This window comes from Amphiprion ocellaris, chromosome 9 (genome assembly GCF_022539595.1).
Source record: "Amphiprion ocellaris isolate individual 3 ecotype Okinawa chromosome 9, ASM2253959v1, whole genome shotgun sequence".
Classification (NCBI taxonomy): Eukaryota; Metazoa; Chordata; class Actinopteri; family Pomacentridae; genus Amphiprion; species Amphiprion ocellaris.
Genome location: NC_072774.1, coordinates 10919069 through 10946581, shown reverse-complemented (window position 1 = coordinate 10946581; position 27513 = coordinate 10919069). Strand labels below are relative to the sequence as shown.

Below are 27513 nucleotides of genomic sequence, written 5' to 3'. Positions count from 1 at the left end.
TTTATTTACAAAGCTGGATTAGTGTTGAACAGTTGCTTTTTCTGTTTACAGAATCACACCAGTATTTCCTGGCTGCAAACAACCCACCTAACCGAGTTTTACTGCCCAATTAAGACATAAAAGTGCAATATAATCCATCAAGGCTGCTAATTATTCCTGCAATTAGTCTTGTAATTAGTAAAGTGCAAGACTGAATGTTTTTCTTTACTTAATGAAGCGCTATATAAATAAAATTGAATTGAATTGAATTGAATTGAATTAATGCATTGCACTTCTGTATACAACACAATCCTGTCTGATTTCTTTCTGACTTTTCTCACATTGCTGCAGGTCGTCACATTTCCTTTTCAGCTGCTGCATTAGTCTGTCCTTAAAGCTCTGAGAACAAATTAGTCTCAATATGCAGGTTCAGGGTTGAGTTTCATCTCTCACTGTGTTCTGATTGAATTTTACCGGTAACAGAACTGTAATGGACCTGATATGGGATTATGAGAGGATATTAAAGGTGGACACCCAGAGGTGACCCTGTAAGGAGCTCCCCGGTTTTCTACATGTTTCCACACAGCAGAAGAAGAAGCTCAGCTGAAACCACGTCTCAGTGATATCCCAGAGTCGCGGAGCAGTATGGAATAGCATTAACATAATGATATTTCAGTGGAAACCATGGCAACCGAGTCCATAAAAACCCCCTAATGTGTTATCTCTCTCCAGGTACCGTGGCATCCACACAGGAGGAGCTTCCAGCCTGGAGCTAGATGGATGGAAAAGTGTACGACAATAATCCTCTGCTGACACACACAATGTTTTCGACACTTCAGAGGACATTACGCCGACTTACAGTCACTCTGACCTGAAACCTCACAGCAAGACTTCGGCTTCGTGCTGACATGAGTCCTTTAGCCTTCAAGTTCAAGAAACTCTGACACCAGATTACAAGATAGAGCCGTCATTCGTGATGCTAACTTTTGCTTTTTCTGCGCCATCACAAAGGAATTTCCAATTACGTAAATGCATCTCGAGTACGGCTGCAAAATATTGGAAAAATCTGATATTGCGATGTTTTCTTTTTCTGAGATATGAAAAAATGCAGGAATTTTTCACCAGATGACTTGAATAAGTTTGGAAAGAATAAATCATTGTAGAATCGGACTGCAAATGATTTTGTAGGGGAGTGAATATGCATAAAGAGTAAAAAACTTTTTCAAAATTAGCTGAAACATGACTTTTTGCTGTAGATGAGAAATGTTTGGAACCCTTTTCATAAGATCTAATACAACTGACAATTGGCCAAAATGACAATCATAAAAATTTATTTTGATCAATACATCACATTTATTTACTGATTTTAGAGACTCAATATTTAATCTTCAGCTGAGTTCATCTCCTAGAGGCTGAATATGAATTAAACTGAAGCTAAAGCTCCTCACTGGCTGAACATCTGCTTATCTACAGACACTACAGGTCAAAGAGCTCCCCTGAAAAAATAAATTAGGTGAGATAAGGCGCTCTAACATCAGACTTACCAAAGTTGGAAGCATTTTACCTACTGTTTTCTATGTGCAGAGTTTCCTGCAAAAGTTTTAAATGTCAACACTGCAGTTGATCATGTTCATTTCATTTTGGGAAGCTAATGTCGTGAGTGAGAGTAGTTTTCTTTTAATTTTGCAACCCTGGAACTGCGTCTGCCTCTATGATTTAATATCGTACTTCTTCTCCGTCTGTATCTGAGTCAGACTTCTTCCTCTCTAACAGCCTCTCTGTTCTCATTTAGTTTTATAAAAATAATCAGCCACAGACGCTTTATTACTGAAGCACGTAGCAGTTAAATGGGTAGATTTATGTGTCAACTGAGCCAGTGAAGAAGAAAAATTACAACTTTCCAATGCTGTGGCTAAAAAAGCTGCAGAAAGGAACCAAAACGGTTCCCCCCAATCATAGACACTGGCTCCATGTGTTACATTAACGCCCAGCTTTCCAATAGGATTATTATTATCTTGTTGTGCATGTCAAGTTGTTTACGTGACATACTAAGTAACCTTGCACATTCTCAGGCGATTCATTTGCCCTTTCCTGAACACTGGAAATATTTCTACTTTTTGTGACTTATAATCTATTGATTACACTTACTGCTTATTTGACACTTATGCAACACTGCTTCTTATTTGTCTTGTAAAATTTACTGCCTACTAACAGATAATCTATATGTTACTGTTTACTATTATGCACTAAAAGTCATATTCCTAGTATGCAAACACCCACTTACCTTTCTGAGTCTGATTCTGATTTATTGATAATAATATGCTCATTTTTGCTGCTATTTTGGTTGCAGTCTGGAGCCCTTTATTAGCTGAATATTAACATTTCTGCTGTTCATATCAATCCTTGAGAAATTGTTTTGCAGACATTTAATAATATTTTTAGGCTGCTATTGGTTTTTCTTCACTTCTATTTCAGATTTTATGGTTTCATGTGCTGGTCAGACAGTAGCCATTTTGTCAAATTTTAGCAACCAAATGTTTACACAAATCAACTAATTTATTAGGATAATAGCAAAACTAAAATATTTACAACTTCCTTCATGTTCTGTGGTGGGAAATTCTATGTATATGTGAGTCCAACCTGCATGTTTTCTTCCATGAATCTGCTGCGGAGAATCTCAGCTGCTGTCGGTCTACATGAAGGTTGTTTCTGCAGCATCCTGATTCACAGAAAAGACAAACAGAAGGCATCAAAACCAGCGGTGTAAAGTAAATGAGTACATTAGCTCGAGTATTGTATTTTTGTGGCAGGTGTATTTTCTGCTTCGTTTATACTTCTCCAGTTCAGAGGGAAATATTCTAGGTACATTTATTTGATCATTTCAGCTGCGTTGCATATTCAAATTTAAATTCTGAAATATAATCAACAAACAAATGATATATTAATATTTTTTGACTAAGACGAAACTTTATTGACTAAGACGCTTCCAAACTATCAGCAGTAAATGCTAAAATCAGCTTCACTTTCACAGCCGAAGCATAAAAGTGATGAATACATGAATGTGTCAGTAACTACAATCCACTACTATAATATTCATTTCTCTGACGTATGCCATGCTGCACAGTTAGTATGTTTACATTTAGTACTTTGTTTTGATGCTAATACTTTTTTACTTTCATTTAAATAATGCTTGACAGATTATTGTATCTGAGTATCTTAAAATTAAACAAAAGTTCAGCAAAATCTCTGCTGCAGGACTGCAAACACTGAAACAGCTCTTTAATTGTATCTGCATGTTGCTCAACAGTAAATCAAGAAACCAGAACACTAACATGATGTTTTCTGGCATTTAATTTTTTCTCTCAGATCTTCACGCATTATTAATGTCACTGGTGCTTTTTGTTCCCACATGTAGGTCTGAAACATCAAGATTTCTGCCTGCAGAAATTCTTTCTATTTGCATATTAATGCGGCGGTCTGACTACAGCAGCACAAGGCCTCAGTGGCTTCACAGTGAAGTCAGTCCAGCATCCTCCTCACCTCTGCATGACAGAGTTCAGGTCTGGAGAGTACGTGGAGGGCAGTGTCGGGGTTTCTCCCTCCACGATCCTCATCAGCACAGACAGGAAGTTGGGCCCCTGGAAGGCGTGAGTCAGACAGCACATCTCATAGAGGAGGCAGCCCAGAGCCCTGCAGTGCAACACAACGCAGAAACAGCAGCAAAACATCAGCTGCTTTCACACTATTTTTCTGTCCTTGAACTTACCGTCTGTGACATGCACAGTTCTGTCGGGAAAATTAAAACAAATTTTTACTTAAATCCTGATATTACATTAAAATCACTTCATTCTAGGAGAAAGTAGTTATGAAAGTGATACCAAACACCTTCACCATCAAACATATATAGGAGAGTTTAGTGTTTACGAAACCCAAGAACGTCCTTCAAGATTAATAAAGTTTCATGTTCTTCAACCTTACTGGACCTGTAAGGGAGATATGAAGAACAAACTTGGTTTCAGCGCTGGTTCTGCGTTGTCAAGAGAGTGTCGGCCAGAACACCACTTAAGGCCAGTTTCTCCAGAGTATGGAATAAAAAGGCACCAGAGACTTCACTGATTGTTACTTTACTTGAAGTTTTGGTTGTGGTTTTTTCTACAAGGAAACAATAATAAACATATCTTAATGACTTATATCTAAAGACACAATAGGAACAGAAATGTAAACAAATGCTCTGCAATCAAACTTTTCTATAAACACGATCAAATACGCTTACTTCCACAATTGCATATATTAACAAACAACTTCCTCTTTGGCATTTTAAAATAAAACATTCTCAATAGAGAAACGTGGACATGCTCTTATTTTGTAACCTGAAGTACCGCTACCGATGCCCAGCGCAGCAGCAACCTGACGCTCCAACCGTCAGACGGCGAAAATACACATCTTCTATTACCCGCCTAACTTTACAAAGGCACAGTGCCCTAACAGTTCGACTCAAAGAATAAATACAGAATATAAACCTGACAGTAACATTAATTAGACACATCACACAAATCACTCAGACAATACTTACTCTTCACGTACGCACAACTAACGTCTGACGGAGAATGTCTCTGCCGACTGCTGTCTCATACATCACCCATTCCTCTATCACGCCGCATACCATCACATGACGTCACTCACCACACACGTCTCACATGGGCGACGCCCCGCCCCTTAAAGTCCACAAAGGAACTACATCGAACTGAAAGAAATCTAACATTGCGTGAACATGAACTAACTTTGGGGCCTTTTCTACAGGACCCTCGGAGCGCTAAGACCCAGGAGTTTGAAGGCATGTTATATTCAAAAGAATTGCCAAAAATACCTCCATTCATTAGCCAGAAACTGTATAATCTGACTGACTTCCTGTCTGTTCTTGAACTCATCATTGGTGACATGCAATGTGAATAGGACAATGAACCAAATCTGAGTTTATGAGCTACTTTTCACAACTGATTCTCCATGAAAGTCTAAAATTATCAAATGACATCATATATCACTCAGAACCCAGAAAAATAGAAGAATAGTGAAAAATAATGTGACCATAATAAAACACAAAGTCACCAACAAGAGACTGAAAATGACTGCAGAGACAAACAAAACTACAGAAATACCCAAATTGACCACAATATAACCATTAAGTGACAGAAAGTGACTGCAAAGACAAACAAAACAGACAGAAAGAGATGCAAAATATCCACAGAATCAGTCAAAAATCTAACAAAATGAAATGTATTGGCCAAAATGAGACAGGAGAATAAAAAAACCACCCAGAGTTCAGAGGGTTAACAGACAAACTGAAAATGAGTTATGCAATTCCTCAAAGGTCCATTCATTTTATTCTCCCTTTAAATGCTACCAATTAATTCTTCGTTTGTTCATTTTTATGCTGCACTTTTCAGTTGATAACCACAGCAACCTATTTAATCTCAAGGACTCCCCTGTCCATGAAAAGCTGAATGTCTTACAGTGTCCTCCATTAAAATGAGGATAAGATAATAATCATTGACTCATAAGACTTTCATTCTCCAATGTAAAGACAGGTCTTTACAAACTTTCCCATGTAAAGGAATTGCTGTGTTTTTATGCCACCCAACCTTTAGTATTTTCACGTGTACAGGCTGATTGCTAGTTGTAATTCTATTATAGTATTCTCAATTTAAATGCTTTCTGGTTTCATATTTTCCAGTGATATTTTCCAAGACAGATGACACTCGTGTGATACAGTTTCACACAAACAGTCTAAACCTGGACATTGAGCCAATTTAGTTTTCAGAGCTGAGATGTGTCAGCGTTTGTTGGAACTCTTCATCATGCCAGATCTTCTCACAGCAGCCCCGACACTTAATATTTCTCTGACTGATGAAAAGGTGTTCCCGAGTCAGGAAGCATGATGTGTTGCTATGACAACCAGCAGCCTAATGTTGTCATGTCACCAGCTGTGACACGACGGCAAATCAAAGTTCCTAATTTTCTTCAGGGTGCTCTATAGCTGCTTTTCTTGTGCCAGAAAAAAGGTCTGTAAAGTTTGAGTTGTAGCCATTTTGGACATTTTTTGAGTCATTTTGGACAGATTTTGAGTCATTTTTGACAGATTTTGCCGTTCTGGACAGGGTTTTTGTCAGAGGTAGACACTGAAAAGTTACCATGACCCACAGAAACAGTCCCTTTTTGTAAGGGGCTTCCTTCTTTCCTTCAATGCATTATTATAGCTAATTTTTGGTGCATGTAAAACTCCAAACTTGAGTTTGAGTTATATTTGACTTTTTTGTCATTTTGGGCATTTTTAGGACATTTTACACAATTTTAACAAGGTTTGAGTCTTCTGAACAGGTTTTAAGTCATTTTAGACAAACCTAGGACCTTTTTCGTGATTTTGTGCATTTTATGACAATTTTTCATTATTTCGGAAATAAACATTTTTTAACAAATTTTAAGTAGTTTTGGACAATTTGTCAGTAATTTTGGACAAATGTTTGTCAGAGGTTGAGAGTGCAAAGTGGGAATGACACATAGATGCAATAAACACACTATATTTAGCAGTATTTGTACTGTTTATTTGTGTCTTTGCTCAGTGATATTGGAACTGGGAAGCTTCCTGAGAGTATCTTTCAGTGTAAATAAAATTTGAAATGTTTTTCTTCTGCCATGATTCAAAATGCTGCAGCAAAGACGAGATCAGTCAAACGTCTGGTTCTGAACAGAATCCAGAACATAATATCTGGTCATTACTTGCTCCACACTGTGAAGTGAGTCAAAAACTGACTTCGCTGATTGTGTTTTAATCTCATTCCTGCTCCATGGCTTATAACATGAGACACATTGCAGATGTTGTTTTGACATGCGCTATATAAATGACTCTTTACACATCCTTAACTTCGAACAAGAAGTAAAACAGCTGATTTACATTATACAGAGGCTTTGAATTCCCTCATGTGACTGCATAAAAACATCTAAGTCCTCACAACGCCAGTAACACAGGGGTGCAAAACACACACGGCGTTGACAGGAGTCAGAGGTCAGCTGTTGTAATTAGTGAAGAACAGATCAGAGACGACGATGAGGAGGAGGTAATTAGCAGCAGAAAGTGACGAAGGTTCCTTCACTTGAGTCGTGAAGTTGTTGAAGCTGAAACTTGAGCTGTGGTGGGAGTTTTACATGGAGATCAGGAGGGAAAGCATCATGGCCCAGGTGTTCCTCCATACCAAAGTGAAGCTTTATTGTGTCGTTCAGCAATCAGGCTTTGCTTGTCGCCGCCTCTCCGACAAAGAAATAAAGTGAAGACAGTCTGTGGTGGAGCTTCAATACTGGGGATGAGTGATAAAATTGCTCAGCAAAGGAAGAAATTTCTTTGAAAAGTTTTAAAACCTACAATTTTTCTTCATGTGTTTTATAAACAAAGCACCAAAAGTGGTGGAACCAGCACTAAGATCTTTTGTGCAAGTAAAATTACCAAGAGAACAATGTAAACACACAAAGAACCAGCGCATGAAGACGACAAGCCTCAAGAGCTGCTCTTATAAACACACCAGTAGTTTCCAGGATAAAATCTCAGCTCATGAAGACAAAATCTACTAGAAAACCTTCAGCTGCACAAAAAGGAAAGAGGAGAAGCGACTTTCCAAAAACTGATGGAGCTTCTGACAATTTCAGCTGAAAAACTCCCACATCAACGATCACCATGTCCATGCTTGACCACACAACAGCAGCTTTGTTCAGGCAACAACTACTACGAAAACCTGATCAGTGATTACTGTCTGTCTGATTTGTGGTAGAGCAGCTGTGAGCAACACAACAAGCAGGAAATATATCAGTCTGACAGGGTTTAATTGAAGTCTGACAGGGCTCAACAAAGGTTATTCAGGATTATATGTAATAATAATCTTACTCCTATAATATTAGTTTGGTTGAAATCTGTAAAGAGAAGAAAACTGGCAAACAAAGAATCCATTAAATCCATTGTAGGAGGATGTCATTGCAGAAGGCTGAGATCCTGTTCACAGTTTACTTCTTTGTTATTTTGGTCCCAAAACAAGCGTCTGCAAAAATATTGTGTTTTCAGACCGAGGAATTTTATGATTTTCAACTTCAAAAAAATCTAAGAAGCCATTATAAGGGTCAGTGCCTCCAGATATATGATACACACAGCAGTGACACTGACAGAATAGTTTCCAGCAGATACAAATGACTGAATGGCTTCACCAGAAGTCAAATTTTTAAATATTCGTTCTTGAAAATGGAAAAATTTTTTTTTTTTTTTTTTTTAAAAATCAAATCTTCAAATGACAGTGGCGTAGTGGTTAGCACTTTCGCCTTGCAGTGAGAAGATCCCTGGTTCGCTTCCCGGGATCTTTCTGCATGGAGTTTGCATGTTCTCCCTGTGCATGCGTGGGTTTTCTCCGGGTACTCCGGCTTCCTCCCACCGTCCAACAATATGCTGAGGTTAACTGATTATTCTAAATTGCCCGTAGGTGTGAATGTGAGAGTGATTGTTTGTCCCTATATGTGGCCCTGCGAGAGACTGACAACCTGTCCAGGGTGTCCCCTGCCTTCACCCGAGTCATCTGGGATAGACTCCAGACCCCCGCGACCCTAGTGAGGATTAAGCGGTGTATAGATAATGGATGAATGGATAGTCATTGGTAGGAACACACACAAAAAACAGCGTTCATACGGGTCTATATATTGTTAATAAATGTGGCAAGTTACAAGCTGCTTCAAGGTTGTCTTCATGTTGAAATTTTACTACATTTAGTGGAAGATAATGTATCCTGGATTGCTCACTTCTAAGTCCTGGTCGAACTCTGCAGCCAGTAGGAGGCAGAAATAAATTTAAAAAATAAAAAAGATAAATATGCAATAATAATAATAATAATATAATATGTTTTCCTCAGCTGACCTCACATGACATCTCTGTTCATAGAAGTAATTAAAGTAGAGCGGTCATTAGCGAAAAACTGAGACACATGTTAACATATTAATAACGAAACTGAAGAATGGAGTTAATTAGTGGTTATTGAGCAATAAATCCGATGTTTGTTCATGTAGATAATTGCAGACAGCAGAGCTGATGGATGTTTAGTGGGTTGTTAACATACAGACGGAGGTAATTAAGGAGGAGACGACAGGAAGTAAAGAAGGTGCTTAATTAACTAAACAGAATGAAGACAAGGGAGAGCGGAGGACAGGATGGAAAAACAAACACACAAAGCTTTTGTTTTTATACTCTTTCTCGATAATTTATGCCTTTAAACTAATGTTGGTGTCGCAGATAAACATCTCAACATCTGCTGGAGACATTTCATCAGTCAAAACGTTCTCTAGGAAATTAATCTGCACCACATATGATGACAAATGATGATGACATGTTGCTGTAAATCAGATTTTACAGCAGTAAGAAGAGCTGAGTTTAATCAGACCTCAGATCAGCCTCTGCTGCCCTCATTCCTTCCTCATGAAGACTGATCTGATCTGAGTCCCGCAGTTTATCTTCATTAACGAGAGTCTCTCTGTTTGGTTTGTGGGGCTTTTATATTTTAAAACTAATAATTCTACTGCACTGTAGTTTAGGGCTGGTGTTTTACTGGAGTATTTCTAATATCTTGATAGAAAATCAGATTATCCACATGTGTGTTTATTTGTTGCTATCAGGCTAAAAGGATCTTGATGATAATTAGTCCTTCAAACACACACTTTAGTTTAAACCGATCAATTTATAGATCAAAAAATATCTTAACAGATCAAGAGATGGATAAATACCTTGGTAGCTTTCTAAACGTCCATAGACACAGAATGATAAATATCTGAACAATCAATAGATCTGATCTGATCTTGTTAGATTGACAGATATCAATAGATATCAGGGTGATATAAATGTATGAACAATTCACTGTCATTATACAGATTTCCCTCATTTTGTTAAATGACTAATAATAACTTAAAATCACACAAAAATATTTTAAATAATCTGAAATCTTAATATATTTATTTATATTAATATTTATTGTTGTTATAAAGTGATTTTTACTGGATTTTTCACAGTATACAGAGAATAACAGTGTCATCCTTCACTTTGTGCCTCAAGCTGATTTCCCTGACACTGTGTTGGAGTTGTTGGTCGTCCTGCCTTAGATCTACAGCAGAGATCATGTCGTCTTCACTGGATTCCCGTACAGGCGTTTCTGCATGTTGAACACCCTCAGCTGTGGCCCAGATTCAACCAAAAAGTGGAACAAACATCTGCAGCCGTGGCCTCGATCTTTGGAATAAATTACCTTCATCAGGGACGCTTTTAGGCTGCAGGGGCGCCACAGAGGATGAAACTAGACGCCCTCTCTCTGTGTAACCCTGAAAGGCACACCTCAGGCCTTCAGAGTCTGTAGCAGTGAAAACCCACTGAAATGTTCTTTTTCACGGCAAAAACTAAACTGAATACATCTCATATTTCATATTTTAGTGGATAGAAAATAATGTGAAGATGAATAGACCAATGAGGTGTCTGAAGTCACACAATGTAGATCCTTATTAGTGGAGCAGGTTCCTCCAACAGCTAATAAGATCTCTGAAACTGATTGATCTGACCTGTTTGTTCCACAGTCTCCATCAATAATACTGTCTGATATTAAAAAGATCACACTGGTATATTTCAGGCGGCTGTATTTCACATTAATGCGTCCTTTAGCTCTGTATTCTGCACGTGTTCTGATCCACTGATTGGTGAATCTGCTCTCATCAGCATCCTTCCAGGATTAATCCAATATTATGGCGGCAGGAAGAACAGACTCTCTGTGAATACCCCTGTGTTTTTAGAGCTTTGAACCAGTCCAACCTGATGCAGAATGCTAGTTCTAACTGATTTAACTGAACGTTCACTACACGGTTACTGGGAGTCGACTCCAAGATATAAAAATATCAAAATATGCACAAAAAGACTGTAAAGCTACACAAATTGACCACACAGAGACAGAACCAAATACAACTTTAAAATCTTTGATTTGCCCTGTTTGGAAACAGCATTGACTTTCCTTTAGGATGATAAAGACACACAAAACAACCACAAGAGCCACATAAAGACACAAAACAACCAAAAAGTAACACAACAACCACAAAGAGACACAAAAAGGCACAAAATGACCACAGAAAGACACAAAACAACCACAAAGAAACATAAAACAGCTGCAAAAGGACACAAAACAACTGCAAAGACACAAAACAATCGCAAAGAGAAACAAAAAGAAAACAACCACAGGGACACACAGAAAAAAACCAACCACAAACAGACACTAGCAAAACTGTAGAGACACGAAACAACTACAGAAACACAAAAATCCACAAATTACTTGTAGAGCACTTTAAAGTGCATTTGATTGTGTATGAATAAAGTTTTATTAATTGAACCATCCTGAAGCATGACGAGAGACTGGTTCGTCTGGTTTTTCTAAAGTATACAGTCACAACAGGCCACCGTCAGCACTGTTGAATATCACTGAAAATATTCCTTAAATAAATTCCTGCCCAACGTTGCAGAGGCTGCTATAAGCCCGAGTTGTAACCAGCTATTAGGATTTATCACGTATCCATCAGTAACCAGATACTAGTATTGATGTGTTCCATGTTAAACATCTGCATCTACACAGTCACGTCTCAGTAAATAAACTCCAGCTTCAGGAAAGTAAACGTCAGCGTCTGCAGCATTCAGGCTGCTCGACTGATCACAGAAGATAAACTGCAGCCGAAAGACAGTCGATGTTTGCTTTCCTCCTGCAACATCAACAACTAAATGAACCCCTGTTTCCACCTGCAGGAGTCCATCCATCCTTCCCATGATGCACCTGTATAGCCTCCAGCTCCGAACCAATCACAGACGAGAACAATGAAGCTTTTACAAGACATTTGAGGCTCACAGCAGGTTTAGTTTGAAATTCACTTTAACTAAGGTTTGGGCTTTTTCATCTCAGTCCACTTCGCCTCATTTCAAGATGACAAGGAAAATGTTTGAACAACATCTGAGGCTCAAACTTTCTGCACAGAAAGCAGCCAACCTGCTGAAGTGCCCTGAAGCAAGACTCTGATCTGACAGTCCGTCTTAAAATCTTAAAACTCTCAAAGTGGCGAAAAGTTTTGGAAGTCCGGAGAGACACACCGACACTGTAGGTTTGAGTCCGAACACGATGATGGACAGAAATACGAACCACTACAAACTGAATCTAAACCGTTTATATCTGAATTTGATCTGCCCAGTTTGAATATTTGTGTTAACATTTAATTTGAAAACACTGAATTTAAACTTAATGTGGAAGTCCGCAGAGAGTTGGATTTTCACCAAGAATCAAATACAGTTTCGGAGCAATTCAATTCATTTTCAGTCTCATAAATTCAATTTCAAAATATGTAATTCAAATGAAAATTTTCATTGAAATTATTTAGGTTAAAACAAGTTTAAATTATGTGTCAAATATATCTTTTTAGAATACTGTTCAAGTTAAACAATTGAATTTTTATGCTTTCTAAAGTTAAACAATTAAAATTATGTGATTCAAATTAATTTCAAAACACAATTATTAAATGGAAACAATTACATTTTTATAGCTTTCCAAGTTAAACATTATTAATTTTAATTGCTCGATTCAAACTCATTTTTAAATTAAAATATTAAACTTCTACATTTTTTGGTAGTTACTCAAGTTAAACAACACAAATTCAAATTATGTGATTCAAAAGGATTTTTTAAATAAAATTATTCAAGTTAGTTAATGAATCAATTTTCTTGTGGTTTCTAAAGTTAAACAGTAAATATTTAAGTTATGTGATACAAATCCAAATTGTAAATAAAATTACAGTATTTAAGTTAAATAATTAAGTTTCTTATTGTTTCTTGAGTAAAACAGCATAGATTCAAATTATTTATTAAAATTGAGTTCTAAAAATACAATTATTCGAGTTGAAAATTTTTAATTTTTATAGTTTCTCAAGTTAAACAATGCAAGTTCAAATTATGTGATTCAAATGGAATTTTTTAACAAAATGAATGAAGTCAATTAGTTAAATTTTCTATGAGTTTCTCAAGTTAAACAGTACATATTGAAACTGTGATTCAAATTCAAATTATGTGATTTAATTTAAATTATTTAATAAAATTATTCATGTTAAACATTTAGTTTTTTTCATAGTTTCTGGGAGTTAAACAATATAAATGTAAATGATGTGACTCTAATTCATAACTGAAGCAATGGTTAAAATTCAGCGGCACATATTTCTCCATAAGCCCCACAGTCTGACAGTGTAAAGAGCAGTTACCAGATGTCGGACTTGGAGTCGTAGCCCTGGTGGTTCAGCACCTCTGGACTCATGTAGAACGGAGTCCCAGTGAAGGTGGTCGCCAGGTCACATGACCCCATCAGCAGGCAGGAAACGCCAAAATCACCTGGAAACACGAGAAACGTCAACTGATGATTGATGACTTCAGTGGTCCTGAAGATAAACATCCCAATGATTGATGCAGCAATTTGACCTGCAGGCAAATATTCAATCATAAATGTTTACTGATTCACATCCAGTCAGAATTCATCCTCATGTTGTAACACATGAACTTTTTTTTTTTTTTTTTTATTTATTTGATTCATGGGACAGCGCACAAACAACATTAACCCCGTGGGGAGAGATGCATTATGCCAGGTTATAGCACAAGTGCTAATTTCCACCTGTAGTCCCAGAGCAGGCCAAAGATGTGTTGGGTTACATCAATGTTAAAAGAAAAAAGACACAAAATTAAACATTTCAAACATTAAACACAATTAATTCATAAGATCAAACTCCAAAGCCTCTACAAAAAAGTGCTGACACCAAAGCACCTTCAAAATCATCGTTAATGGGTACAAGATTGATCCGAGAGCAGCCGTCGCTTCAGCAAGCGTGAAAACTCATTGAAGTGCTTACATTTTAAAAGCTCTGTGGGTAATTTGTTCCATTGGTTCATTGCAACATAGGAGAACGCTGATCTTCCAAAAGCGGAGTCGAGTTTTCGTATATAACACTCGCCCCGAAGAGAAGTCCGAGTGTCTCGAGAAGAGACTTCAGAACACAGAGGGATAAAAGTCTTTAGCGGTGGCGCAACAGTGCCATGAATTATCCTAAACAATAAGCATAGATTAGAATATCTAATACAATTTTCAAAGCTTAAAATACCATGTTTAGTTAGAATTTTGCAATGATGATATATTCGTGGTTTTTTATCATGAATTTTAAGAGAAGTTTTGTATAAAGATTCAAGAGGCTTAAGAGTAGTAACACATGCCTGTGACCAAGTTGTCATACAGTATCGTAAATGTGGTAAAATCATAGCATTTAAATACACATATGATGCTTCAGTGGTTAACGAATTTCTAATATACCGATAGGTTGAAAGATTAAATTTTAAAGTATTTGTTAACCTTTTAATATGTTTCTTAAAGTTTAAGTTTGGATCTAGAATTACACCTAAATACTTGTATTGTTCGACATTTTGAATAGGTTGACCTTCTATCATGACTTTAGGACAATTCTGTAGTTTAAAACTTTTTGTAAAAAACATAGAAACCGTTTTTTCAACATTTAAAGTTAGGCAAGAGTTTTTTAACCAGTTTGATACTTTTCTCATCTCTATTGTAAGTTTTTGAGCCACCTCTTCCACAGTATCACCATGTGTATACACTACAGTATCATCGGCATACATTATTATTTTGGCATTGCAGATGTTTGGAAGGTCATTAATATATAGTGTGAACAGCAGTGGCCCAAGAATAGAGCCCTGCGGTACACCTATGCTGCAGGCTTGCAGTGGAGATGTTTCATTGTTAACTGTGACACACTGTTGTCTGTCGCAGAGATATGACTGAATCCAGTTTATTGTATTTTCATGTAAGCAAAATTGTGATAATTTGTTTATTAATACTTTATGGTTAACGGTGTCGAATGCCTTACGCAAGTCAAGAAAGACAGCTCCTACCACTCCTCCCCCATCAAGTCTGGACTTGATCTTCTCCGTTAGATAGCAGCAGGCAGTCTCTGTGGAATATTGTTTTCTAAACCCAAACTGGACTGGGTGTAACATCTCCAGTGAATTAAGATGATCCATGAGCTGCTCTGCTACTACTTTTTCCAAGACTTTTGAGATTGAGGGAAGAATGCTTATTGGCCGATAGTTTGAGACCTGAAGCTTGTCTCCTGACTTGTGTATAGGCTTGATTATGGCTGTTTTTAAAACTGTGGGAAAGGTGCTCTCAAGTATAGACTGGTTAATCATTTTGGTTAAAGCTGGTGTGAAAGTTTCCTTATGTTCTTTTAAAAATACTGTATCTATACCAAAAATATCCTTAGTTTTACTGCTATTTAGCATAGATATACATTTTAAAACATTGCTTTGATCAACTGTGTGCAATTTTAAAAAAGACTCATCACACTGAAATTTAGAGACACAGCTTATTTGAGAGAATGAGCCTGCCAAATCCAATGCACAGTTAAGAAAATATTGGTTAAAATATAATGCTAGCTCTGTGTTATTGTTTAGGATGGATCCATTTGCTTTAAGTTGTAGAGACTCAAAACTCTTATTTTTCCTACCAGATAGGTTGTCCATACTTTTCCATAATAGCTTGGTATTTCCTTTTGCATCTTTTATCATATTTAAGTAGAAATTTGCTTTTGCACTTCTAAGCTGTGTAATGACTTTATTTCGTAAGAATTTATATGTATAGAAATCCGTATTAAGTTTAGATTTAAAGAACCTTTTAAGAGCAAGGTCTCTCTGTTTCATAAGGTCCCAGAGAGTACTATTAAACCAAGGCAGTAGCTTTTTATTGCTTTTTTTAGATTTGAGTTGTGTATATTTATCAATGATCTGTTTTATCGCGGATAAAATATTTTTACAGGAGAGGTTGCAACAATTGTCAGTTTTGCCACACCAGTCCATTTCTTTAATATCTCGCTCTAGAAGAGCTCGATTTTTCTTGGAGATATATGGGAATTTTAAATTATTTATTTTTTGCTCGTTTTTATAGCGTGATTTATTTAACTTTCTAACTACCAAGGTGAGATTATGGTCAGACAATCCCATAATGAAATTGTAGGTTTTGGATATTCTATCTTTTTTATTAGTAAATATTAAATCGATTAATGTTTGAGATGTTTTTCCAATTCTGGTTGGTGTAGTGATCAGTTGAGTCATTTGCATTGCATTTGTTAAATCTTTAAGATTTTTCCTTTCCTTTTTATTCAGCCAATTGGCATTAAAATCGCCCATTAAAAGCACTTCACTACTTTCACACCTCTTCAAAATTTCTTTCAAACCAACATAAAATTTAACAGGTGTATTTGGTGGTCTATACACTGAGAGTATAATAAAAGACATTTGTGGTGAAAGAGTAATCTTCACACCAACACACTCCACAGTTTTTGTTGGTAAGTCTATTTGTTGACTCTGAAAGCATTCTTTGATGTACACGAGGACCCCGCCTCCCCCTTTTCCTTCTCGGTCCCTCCTGTACGCCTTATAACCCGGAATTGTAACTGGTGTCACAAATACAGTCATGTGAAAACACAAATACATCCTGGGGAAACTGTTTTTAACACAGGTAGCAATAATACAGAGAACCCCACATTATTCATCCTCATGCCAAAATCTGACTTAAAGTGAATTTTATTTGACCAATAGGTTTATTTTGGCTGGAAATGACAATAAAAACTGATATTGTGTGTCTCTGTGATTGTTTTTGTCTCTTTGGTCATTTTGTGTGTCTTTGTAGTTGTTTGGTGGCTCTTTGTGTCTTTTTGTCATTGTTTTGTTTCTCTTTGTGGTTGTTTTGTGACTTTTTGTGTCTTGTTGCTGTTTTGTGCCTCTTTGTTCTTGTTTTGTATCTCTGTAGCAGTTTTGTGTCTCTTTGTAGTTGTTGTGTCTCCTTGTCATCGCTTTGTGTGTCTTTATAGTTGTTCTGTGTTTCTTTGTGTATTTTTGTTGTTGTTTTGTATCTCTTTGTGGTTGTTTTGTGTCTCTTTGTAGTTGTTCTGTGTTTCTTCGCATCTCTTCTTGGTCGTGTATCTCATTGTAATTGTTTTGTATCTGCGTGTGACATTGTGTCTCTTTGTGACTGCTTTATCTCTCTGTGTTTCTGAGGTTATTTTTCTGTCTCTTAGTTGCTGTTTTGCATCTCTTTGTGACTGTTTTGTGTCTTTTTGTGTCTGTTGCTGGCCATTTTTCCATTGTTTCTTTTTAACTTTTTGGAGGTGTTTTGTAGAAATCAGCTGACATCATCAACAATGCTTCTTGCCCTTCTCCTTCAGCTGCAAATAGTTTTGCAAACGGTGAGTCTGTTCAACAACCATCCGTTTCTGTTCCTGAGCCTCCTCTGTGAATCCATTAGTGCATTGTGGATCTCCAGCTTTCAGACAGATGACCACGTGGCATCAGTAAATCACCTTTATCTGTAGCTGCTGCATGCCAGGGTCAAATGTTGGTGTGAATATTTGACAACCAGCCATGAGATGAATTTTTTCCCCAACACTGTGTTCAGTCCTATTTTGTCACAAAGTTGGGGGGGTTGTCCCTCTAATCTGCAGCATCTCTTCCCTCTGTGGAGTCGGTCTTCAGTCTGTGTGTGCAGCTGGCGATCAGCAAACTAAAAACTGCCACCAGAGAGTTTTGGCTGAAGTCCAAAAAGTGCAGACGGCAGCAGCAGCAACAATCTGCTGAGTTTACACTCCAAACAGAACCGACTCAGAGTAAATCCTCCTGTGTTAATGTGGACTCATTATTAACCGGAGGCACGCTATTTATGGTTCAAGAGGTTTTGTTGTTGTTAGTCAGAGGAAAGAGCGCTCTTAGGCAGCATGAGAGAATTTGTAACACACAGGCAAACACAGATAAAGCGCCACAAGCTTTTACAGCAGTAGAGGAGGAAACTCACCGATTTTAACGAGGTTTCGTTTCAGGAAGACGTTTTTGGCCTTCAGATCTCGATGGAGGATTCGCCTAGATTAAAAATACATCTGTATGAGTTTGAAAGATGTTAGCCTTCCACAGTAAAGCGATGAAGTCACACATGAAGCCAATTATTGACAAAATGTGCAGGACGAAAAGCCAACAAACTTTAGCATGTAGGGAGGGAGTGCATGTTGCCATGGTGACCACATCCTCACCTGTCATGCATGTAGTGAAGGCCGAGGAGCAGCTGGATGAGCCAATCAATGACCTGGTTCTCGGGGAGGCTCCGCCCAGCTCGCTTCATCTCCTGCAGCTTACAGTCCAGATCCCGATCCTGAGAGACAAACAGGAAATTCAAGTCTTAACCCTGAAGGTGCTCAGCAATAATATAAACCGTTTCATTGAAGCTTCCTGCAGCAGCTGCTTTGGAAACACTTTCACTGAGCTTAATCTTCTCTATTTAATTTTCTCACCACAAAACCATGTTTCAGGACTTAAACTCAACACATATTACATTCCGCTCCATCCCTATAAAAATGTTACTAATTCAATACAATTTTCGGTATTTTGTTTTCCGCACTTCTTGTCCATAAGTTTACTAAATTTCTGGCTGATGTGTAACAATACTGAGATCAGGTAGCAAAATAAACACAAACTATCACTTGCTGCTGAGAGACAATTGGTCAGGATGGTCAAGAGTCAACCAAGAATCACCAAAAAGCAGGTCTGTAATGAATTAGAAGCTGCCGGAACACAGCTGTCAGTGTCCACAGTCAAGTGTACTTCATATCACCATGAACAGAGAGGCTGCCATACAAGAAAGAAGTCCTTCTTCTAGAAGCAGCACCTTAAAGTTCTTCTGAAGTTTGCTGCTGATCACATGAACAAAGACAAGGCCTTTTGGAGGAAAGTTCTGTGGTCAGATGAAAGAAAAATGGAGCTATCTGACCACAATGACCAGAAATATGTTTGGAGGAGAGAAGGTGAGGCATTTAACTCCAAGAACATCAAACACGATGGTGGCAGTATTATGCTCGGGGGCTGTTTTGCTGCCAGTGGAACTGGTGCTTTGCACAAAGTAAATTAAACACTGAATGAGGAGGATTACCTCCATATGTTCAGTAAAACCTAAAATCATCAGTCCGAAGGTTGGGTCTAGGACACAGTTTGGTGTTCCAACAAAACAATGACTGAAAACACACATAAAAAGTGGTAAAGAAATGAAGCAAGAATTAGACAGGTACCCTCAAAGTCCCAAACTTAAACTTGTACTGCACCACTTCTGACAAGAGGAGGTCAAAGATACAACCAGAAGCTCATAGATTGAACTTTCAAAAATAAAAATCCTGACGTTATAAAATTCAAATCACACCATTCCAAACTGTAAACCGTAACAGTGTTAACTGGTGTTCCAACAACACACTGACCCAAAACACACATCAAAAGGCCTGCAGACCTTTTCAAAAGTGGTAAAGAAATGGCTATATCAGGCTAGAACTAAGGTTTTAGATTCCCCAAAGATCTGACTTAAACTCCATCAAGACTGAGATACAGAAACAAGATTGTCTCAGAAAGGCAACAAATTTAGTTTAGCTGTACCGATTCAGTCAAGAGGAGGTCAAAGATACAACCAGAAGCTTGCGGACAGCTACCAAAAGCTCCTAGCTGAGGTGAAAATGGCCAAATGACATTGAACCAAATAGTCACATAGCTGTATTTACATTTTTGACCCAGAAGATTTTGTCCAATTTACAAAAGACCTAGAACCAACCTATGAAAGAACCAAAATGCATATATTTCACATTGCACATTCTGAAATTGAAATCCAAACATTTCAAAATTCAAGTCACAATGATCTGTAATTCAAATCTTTGCATTGTGAATTGGAATTGTCAAATTCTGTATAGGTCATATTTCTAGAAGACCTATAATATATCAATGAAGAACCAAAATGAATGATTGTTTTGTGTAACAGAGACACATGTTTCAGTGATTCCATCATTAAAAATTCTGACTTACAGGGGCCATTAGATGCTGAAGACTAGTGTATGGAAACTCTAGTTCAGCACTTTGTCCAACTTAAGGCTTTGCATAAATGAAGCTGATAGTTAATTCTGAAATATCAATGCGCATATCAGACACGTATTCTGTTTGATATGCGCATTGATCTGGATATAATCAAGTTTGCTCTTTCTTTTTTGCCTTTTCAACCCTCAGAAAGGATGTTTTTCTGTCACTGACATTATTCTCACTAGAACACATTTCTGTGTCGTGTTCAAATCAAATTCAACAGAAGTGTGCTGCGTACGAGCTAAAGATGCTATAAGCTTGATTACAAACGGTGCGCATCAACTCCAGGCTTCCGTACATTACACTACATTAGGTGCTTTCATTAATCGCCGCTGACTCTTCTCCAGTTCTACAAACCTTTTATTTTTCACTCTGTCAACCTCTGTTCTGCTTTTCTCTTTAATTTTACCCACACATCTCCAACTAGCTCGGTTGGGTTTTCCAGTTGGTGAAACAAAAGGTGACGACGTGACTCTCTGTGCAAATCTGAGAAGAGCTGACCGATTCAGGGATGTGGAACAAAGCTAATGAGATATTCTTCTTGGAAAATCCTTGAAAAGCCGCTTTACACATGAAAGTCGGTTTAAATATTAACATTAAAGCACGCTCATGCTCCTTTCTGCATTTCCCTGTGAACAGCCGTAGAACTGACTTTTTTTTGTTCAGTCTATTAGGCTGCAGCGAAACCCCAGAGTCCTCCACAGCTCTGCAGGGGATTGTGGGTAATGGTCTGCCAAGAAACAATAGCTGTGAGGGTCTCGGAGTGCACATGCTATTTCATTGGAGAGCCTCTGACTTCATATCTCAGTGTTTGGAATCAGAATAAATCCCCACAATAGACATAATACAGTTTTCTGGAGCTGTTGGGTTTATGTGCTTATACTTGTGTACCTGTAGGAAAATTAAAAAAAAAACAAAAAAAACAGCCAGTTAGCAGCAGAGAAATGAGTGCAGCTCTGAATTGTTCTGCAGAGGAGAGCGGGTAATTAAAGCTTCAGGCAGCGCTTGAGCTTCAGAGTCTCGGTGTGGAAGGGGGAGGCAGAGCGGTGCTGCAGGGGGGAGGAAGGGGGATAACGATGAGGGAGGACCACCACCGTGTGACGTGGATGAAGAGCCGAGGAGGACACGCCGAGTGGGAGGTGGAGAAAAACCCGAGTGGAGGCAGAGTGAGGTTCATTAGCGAAGTGTGAAGATAGTACCTGCCGTAACCGAGACAGCAGCAATGAAAACACAAAGACGGAGAAGCTGTACTTCCACGTTACGGCTTCATTTTCTCCTCCAGCTCACATGCAGCAAATTGGAAAAATAACTGAAAATCGAACAGCGACGGTGCCAGAAAACAGACATAAAACCTGGTGGAATGTTGTAAGTATAAAATCATAAAGAAACTGAAACAATAGTAAATATTTGTAGAATATTGACATTTTTTAGGTGATTTTAATATAGTTGAACGGCGTAATTTTATGGCCAAACATTGCAAATAAACAGTTTTACTCACAGTTTTTACAGTCAATATGTAAATGAATACCTTTTTATGTGATTTTATGACATCATATCTTGAAATAAGAAAATGTGTCAGATAACACTAGTTAAACTGTTATAAAAACAGAAATTTTTACAGTGCAGTTCTAAAGCAACTGTGCACAGGTTTGCTTGAGTCATCTGCAGCTCATCGTATCAATTACATTTCTATTTTTTGAAATTACTTTAAAAATGCAGTCAAATTCTAAGGATAGATAGATAGATAGATAGATAGATAGATAGATAGATAGATAGATAGATAGATAGATAGATAGATAGATAGATAGATAGATAGATAGATAGATAGATAGATAGATAGATAGATAGATAGATAGATAGATAGATAGATAGATAGATAGATAGATAGATAGATAGATAGATAGATAGATAGATAGATAGATAGATAGATAGATAGATAGATAGATAGATAGATAGATAGATAGATAGCCAGCCAGCCAGCCAGCCAGCCAGCCAGCCAGCCAGCCAGCCAGCCAGCCAGCCAGCCAGCCAGCCAGCCAGCCAGCCAGCCAGCCAGCCAGCCAGCCAGCCAGCCAGCCAGCCAGCCAGCCAGCCAGCCAGCCAGCCAGCCGGGGGTTAGTGGACTAGAATCTGTCCACCTCTAGACCTACATCCAACAGAGGGGATGAATCCATCCAATGGTACACAAGGCTTGCCTAACTTCATCTGCTTGGGAAAAATTTCTGATCCCAGAGTATATTTTAATCGCCACATCTGTGACAGCCCTTACAATTTCATTTAGCAGACACTTTAATCCAAAGCAAAGAACATCTGAGAGTAGATACAACACCAGGTAAGTAGGCAGGGCAGCACTAAGGACCTTGACCAAGGAAATTTGTTGGTTCCATTGTCGTACTACCTGGGAGAAACAATGAGTGAACGAACCAAAATACAGACACTGACAACAAAAGTAAAATTAACAATAGGCAAACTTTAATCTAAGCTGATACCAAAAAGCAAACCACAAGGAGCATGCAAAAGTAACTCAAAAACCCAAAAGACAACAAAAACACGACGTAAATGAAGGAAAACATTAAAGAAACACAAAAGACAAGTAACACAGGGAAGATTGCATGGAGAAAAAGTGATGAGACGCTGGCAAGATGACAGAAGTCCAACTGGCAAGAACCATGAGGAAAGAGGTGAGTATTTACAAACATACACACTGGAACAGGAAGACAATCACACACAGGTGGAACACACTGGGGCAGGCAGGCAGGAAATCACACAAGCAGGAAAACAGACAAAGACTGGGAAGTGTAAAGACACCTGAGACAGTGAGTAAAAGCAGACAGGAAATGCCAAAATAAATAGGGAATAAATAAAGCAAGAATCGATAGCAGGAGTCAATTTATTCATATCATTTTACATTTTTATCATTAATTCTTGGCTTATTCCAAATAATGAGCAAACCTCAGAACTTCAAAACCTGCCAGCAGCTTTGACAGGCATGTTGCCTTTTCAGAATAATCACCAAAATGACAAAAATGATCAGCCAGAAAATGTAAAAGCAGAAAAAACTGACAGATTTTCAACTTTTTGGCCTTGAACATGTGTGATTTGCGGTTCCGTTGGGAAACTTAAATTGTAAAATTTCATTTAAATCACTTGAAATTCAATATGAGCCACAACTGACTCGGTCAAAAGTTTTCAGCTGAACTGCAGGCAGTGTTTCTATACAGAAGAAATGAGACAAGAGTGGAAACTAATTAGAAAGCCAAATAGTTAATTCTAGAGTGTTATCTAGAGTGTGTTGTGTGATAATATTTTTCCAGTGTTGGTAACACCCAAAAAGATATTGAAGCGACATAAAGGAACACAAATCAAAAAAAGCAAGACAAATGAGACAGGAATTGACATAAATCAGACATAAATCAGCAAAACCGAGACACAAAATGACAGAAAGGTGACAAAGATGAGATAAACAAACAAAATTTCCAAGAGACATGAAGCCACAAAAAAAACAACGAAACAAAAATGCTACACAAAATCACATACATGAGACACAAAACAAAAACAAGAAACAAAATGACAACAATGAGACACAGAACAACAGAACAACAGTCCCATGGGGATAATAAATGGGATGAGACAGAGAGAATACAGAGACAAAACTGTCAAAAACAGATACAAAGCAACATAAATTAGACAGAAAACAACAGAAACAGGTCTCAAATTGATAAAAATGAGAGATGAATAAGTGAGACAAATAAACAAAAATGACAAACAAAATGGCAAAAGAGAGGCAGAGACGACACAGCAGGAACATAAAGAGACAAAATTCTCCAAAAGAGACACAAAACAACATTAACTAGACAGTAAACAACAAAAATGAGATAAACTGAGTAACAAAACAAGAGCAAGGAGACAAAATTGTCCCGAAGAGACAGTAAATGACCAAAACAGGACAGAAGGTGGGCGAGACAAAAGGAACATAAAAAGACTTAACTGTCCCAAGGAGACATTAAACAATATAAACCATACAGAAAACTACAAATATGGGATGTAAAATAAGGCAAATGAGACATGAATCTACATAGGTGAGACAAAAATCAACAAAAATGACAAACAAAATGACAGAAGACAGGCGAAGACGAGACAAAACAAGCGCAAAGAGACAAAGTTCTCAGAAAGACAGAAAATGAGATGAGACACAAAACAATAGGAGACAAAATTGTACCAAAGAAACAGCAGAAGACCAAAAGGAGACACAAAACAAGACAAATGAGACACAAAATCAGAGACCAAACTGCTTGCAGAAGCTGTCAAAATGTAAATAGTTAAATATCTACAGCATGTGGAGCCTCCATTCGTTCCAGTGTTGGTAACACCTGTGGATATTTTGGAAAATGTTGAACATATTGATTCTACATTTTTCACATTTCTTGTAACATAAATAACCATTAAATAGTTTTATTGTGGGTGGGTGCAGGAATTCAAATTGCAGTAAAGAATGAGCATATAGGGCGAAAAAATTAAGCAAAATAACAAAACAAACTGCTCAGAGTTCAGGGAGTTATTAGCTTCTAAACAGTTCAGTGTTTTAAGACTCCTATGAGCTGCTGCTGTTGGGAACATTGTGTGGAGTTAATGAAAGGTAATAACCAGCTTTAATCTCTGTTTAGAGCCACATTGATCATGTTGTCTTTATTGGATATTGGAGCTGCTCCTCTTCCTCGCTCTTCTCCCGTTTTTTCCTGATTTTACTTTGCATTGTCTTTCTTTGTGTGTTTGTTGGATGAAAAAAATCAATAAATAATTGATTACGACGAAGTGGTGAGCTGAGAGTTCGACGCCCAGCAATTAGACAAAACACATGAAAACTAATAAAATGTTATTGACGACTCCAAGTGAGAAAACAACCGAAAAGAGAAATACTGGGGCAGCACGGAGTATGATGGAAATAAGGTTTAAAGCAACAGGGGAAACTAAAAAGGTCTTATTTCTGTATCTGTAGAGGTCGCTTGTTTGATAGATGTTGGTCTGGTTCGGTATCAGGAACTCTCAGGTCTCACTGTGGTACTAAAAAGACTAAAAGAACAGAACCTGATGCCCCTCCTCACATTTTTAAAGTTTCAAATGGTCCTATTTGTGTGTGTGTGTGTGTGTGTGTGTGTGATGATCATTAGGCTAATTTGGAAAGCTAGCTTATTTTTGGCAGCTTGTGAGTGAACTATGTGGTTCAAAATAGAACTTTTTCGTCCTTACTGGCTCAGTCAGTCTTTTCCACTTCACTGTTGCCAAAGGTGGATTATTTGAAAAGAGTAAATGTGGAGACACAGAGGTCCGACTTGGACACACCTGATGATAAAAAATGCAGATACAGACCGAGTTAAACAGAAAAAATAGCTCAATACACTCAATCACGATAGTGAAGGCAATGCTGGAGCTGAAAAGTGAAACTGCTATCAACAACAATCCCAATTTTTGTCTCCTACAATCAAGTGAACATTATGTACATTTTATTACTGCATTTTAATATCTCTTATTCTGTTTTTATAATCTTTGGCTTCTATTTCTATCTTTTTGTAATTTAAATTTATTCATTATCTTATTTTATCTATTTTTATTTAATTTGATCTCATCTAGTGTTTTCTCATTGCATGTGTAATTTAGGATAGTGTTTCCTCAGTTCCTCAATCCCTGTGTTTTAGAGTTCTTTATTTCTAACATGACTTTGGGCATGGGGTAGGGGTGAAGGGTTGTTATATAAATGTTATATAAGTTCAAGCAAAACTGTCCCAAAGAGACACAAAATGACTGAAACCAGACAAAAAACAAAAATGAGACAAAAAATTTGAATAATGAGACACAAAATGACAGGAGGGAAACAGACAAAAGAAAACGATCATAATGGGACAAAACTGTCCCATGAAATGACATAAACAAGACAAATCATCAAATTTTTGGTAAAAATGTACATAGTTGAATAGCTATAGTGTCTGGAGACAAAACAACTACAAACAGACAAAACTGCCCCAAAGACACATAAAACAACAAAAACGAGACACAAAATAATAATAAATACAAGGTAGAAAATGACAAAGATGAGAAAAAAATGACCACAAAGACGAAAATTTGTCCCAAAGACACAAAATACGCCAAAAAGGAGACACAAAACAATAAAAATAGGACCGCAAGCTACCAAATACAGACTCAAAATGCCTAAAAAAGACAAAACTGTCCAAAAGAGACATGAAATGACCAAAACAAGACACAAAATGAGAAAAACGAGACAAAATAACAAAACTGTCAAAAAAGACAAAACTGTCTCTAGAGGCTGCAAAAATGCAAATAGTTTAATATCTACAATATATCAGAGAAAGAGTGGTGACAAATTCTGTTTTTTTTAATAAAATATTTTACCAATTTCAATTCTCAAATAGCTGATTATCTGTACATCAACACCAAACCAGGTTTTGCAAAGTCAACAATTCTTCCGGATGCCAGTTGGATTAGTGGTTGTGGTGATGCTGCCCCAAAGGAATGGAAACTTCGGCGCACCAGTGCTGCTAGTGAATAAGTTATTCTGGAGCCATGAGTGGGCGTTACCTGGCAGTACTCTGTGATGATGCAGAAGGCGTCTCGCTCCAGGAAGCTGTGGTGGAAGCTGAGGATGGCCGGGTGGTGCAGCTGAGACAGCAGCTGGGCCTCCTGAGTGGCTCGGACCGTCTCGTCAGGTCGGAGGTCGCCCAGAGGAATCTGCTTCAGCACCTTCCTGCAGGGAAGACGGAGGTCAGAGGTCAAAGAGAATCAAAAGAATCAAAGGAGAACTCAGAAGAGTCAGAAAATGACCACAAAGAGACATCAAACCAACACAAAGAGGTGCAAAACAACCACAGACACAAAACGACCACAAGGGGATAAAAACATACGAAGAGACACAAATTGACCACAAAAAGTTCAGGGGGTTAAACAGCTAAACGTGTTTGGTTGAGGTTAGCTAACAGTTCAGTTAAGTATAGTTGTTAGCTAGAATTGATAAAGTAATTAGAAATTTATTTTTTTGTGTGTGTTTATTGTTGTTTGTGTCAATTTAAAGGGAAGGTTTGCAATCAACTCTTCTACCTGCTGTGGCTAAACACAGGTTATTTGCATGTGACAATATAGAAAAAGCTGCGGTATAATTTAATATAACTGATGCTTTTTGTTCATTTGTCAACATGTTGTTTTGTTTTATGATCTTAACTACCGCAGGAAATCGGTCTGCAGGATCAGAGAACTCGCTTTACATGAATCAGTGCCCGTCACATCCAGACTGATGGCTAACGTTAGCATGAAGCTAACAGAGGCGTAATAAAGCAGCCAGTGTGGGTATGAAAGGTCCGTCATGAGGGAGGTAATCAGCTGCTGCTCGGCTCTTCAGCTCTCGTTACAGCGGTGAGCAGGTCAACAGGTGAAATGGAGGATCTGCTTTATTAGCTCGCCGC

General features: G+C 37.7%; 1 protein-coding gene across 1 annotated transcript in view; it reads right to left on the bottom strand.

The window, feature by feature from the left end:
* nek11 (NIMA-related kinase 11) overlaps window positions 1-27513 on the bottom strand; it is a 127516-nt gene that overhangs the window by 71292 nt on the left and 28711 nt on the right. Inside the window, exons 4-9 of the mRNA XM_055013743.1 lie at window positions 26636-26801; window positions 18190-18308; window positions 17958-18022; window positions 13318-13444; window positions 3520-3669; window positions 2620-2698 (exon numbers count right to left, since the gene is read on the bottom strand). Coding sequence (XP_054869718.1) covers window positions 2620-2698; window positions 3520-3669; window positions 13318-13444; window positions 17958-18022; window positions 18190-18278 — 510 coding nt within the window. The 5' untranslated portion in view covers window positions 18279-18308; window positions 26636-26801. The remainder of the gene's footprint in view (window positions 1-2619; window positions 2699-3519; window positions 3670-13317; window positions 13445-17957; window positions 18023-18189; window positions 18309-26635; window positions 26802-27513) is intronic.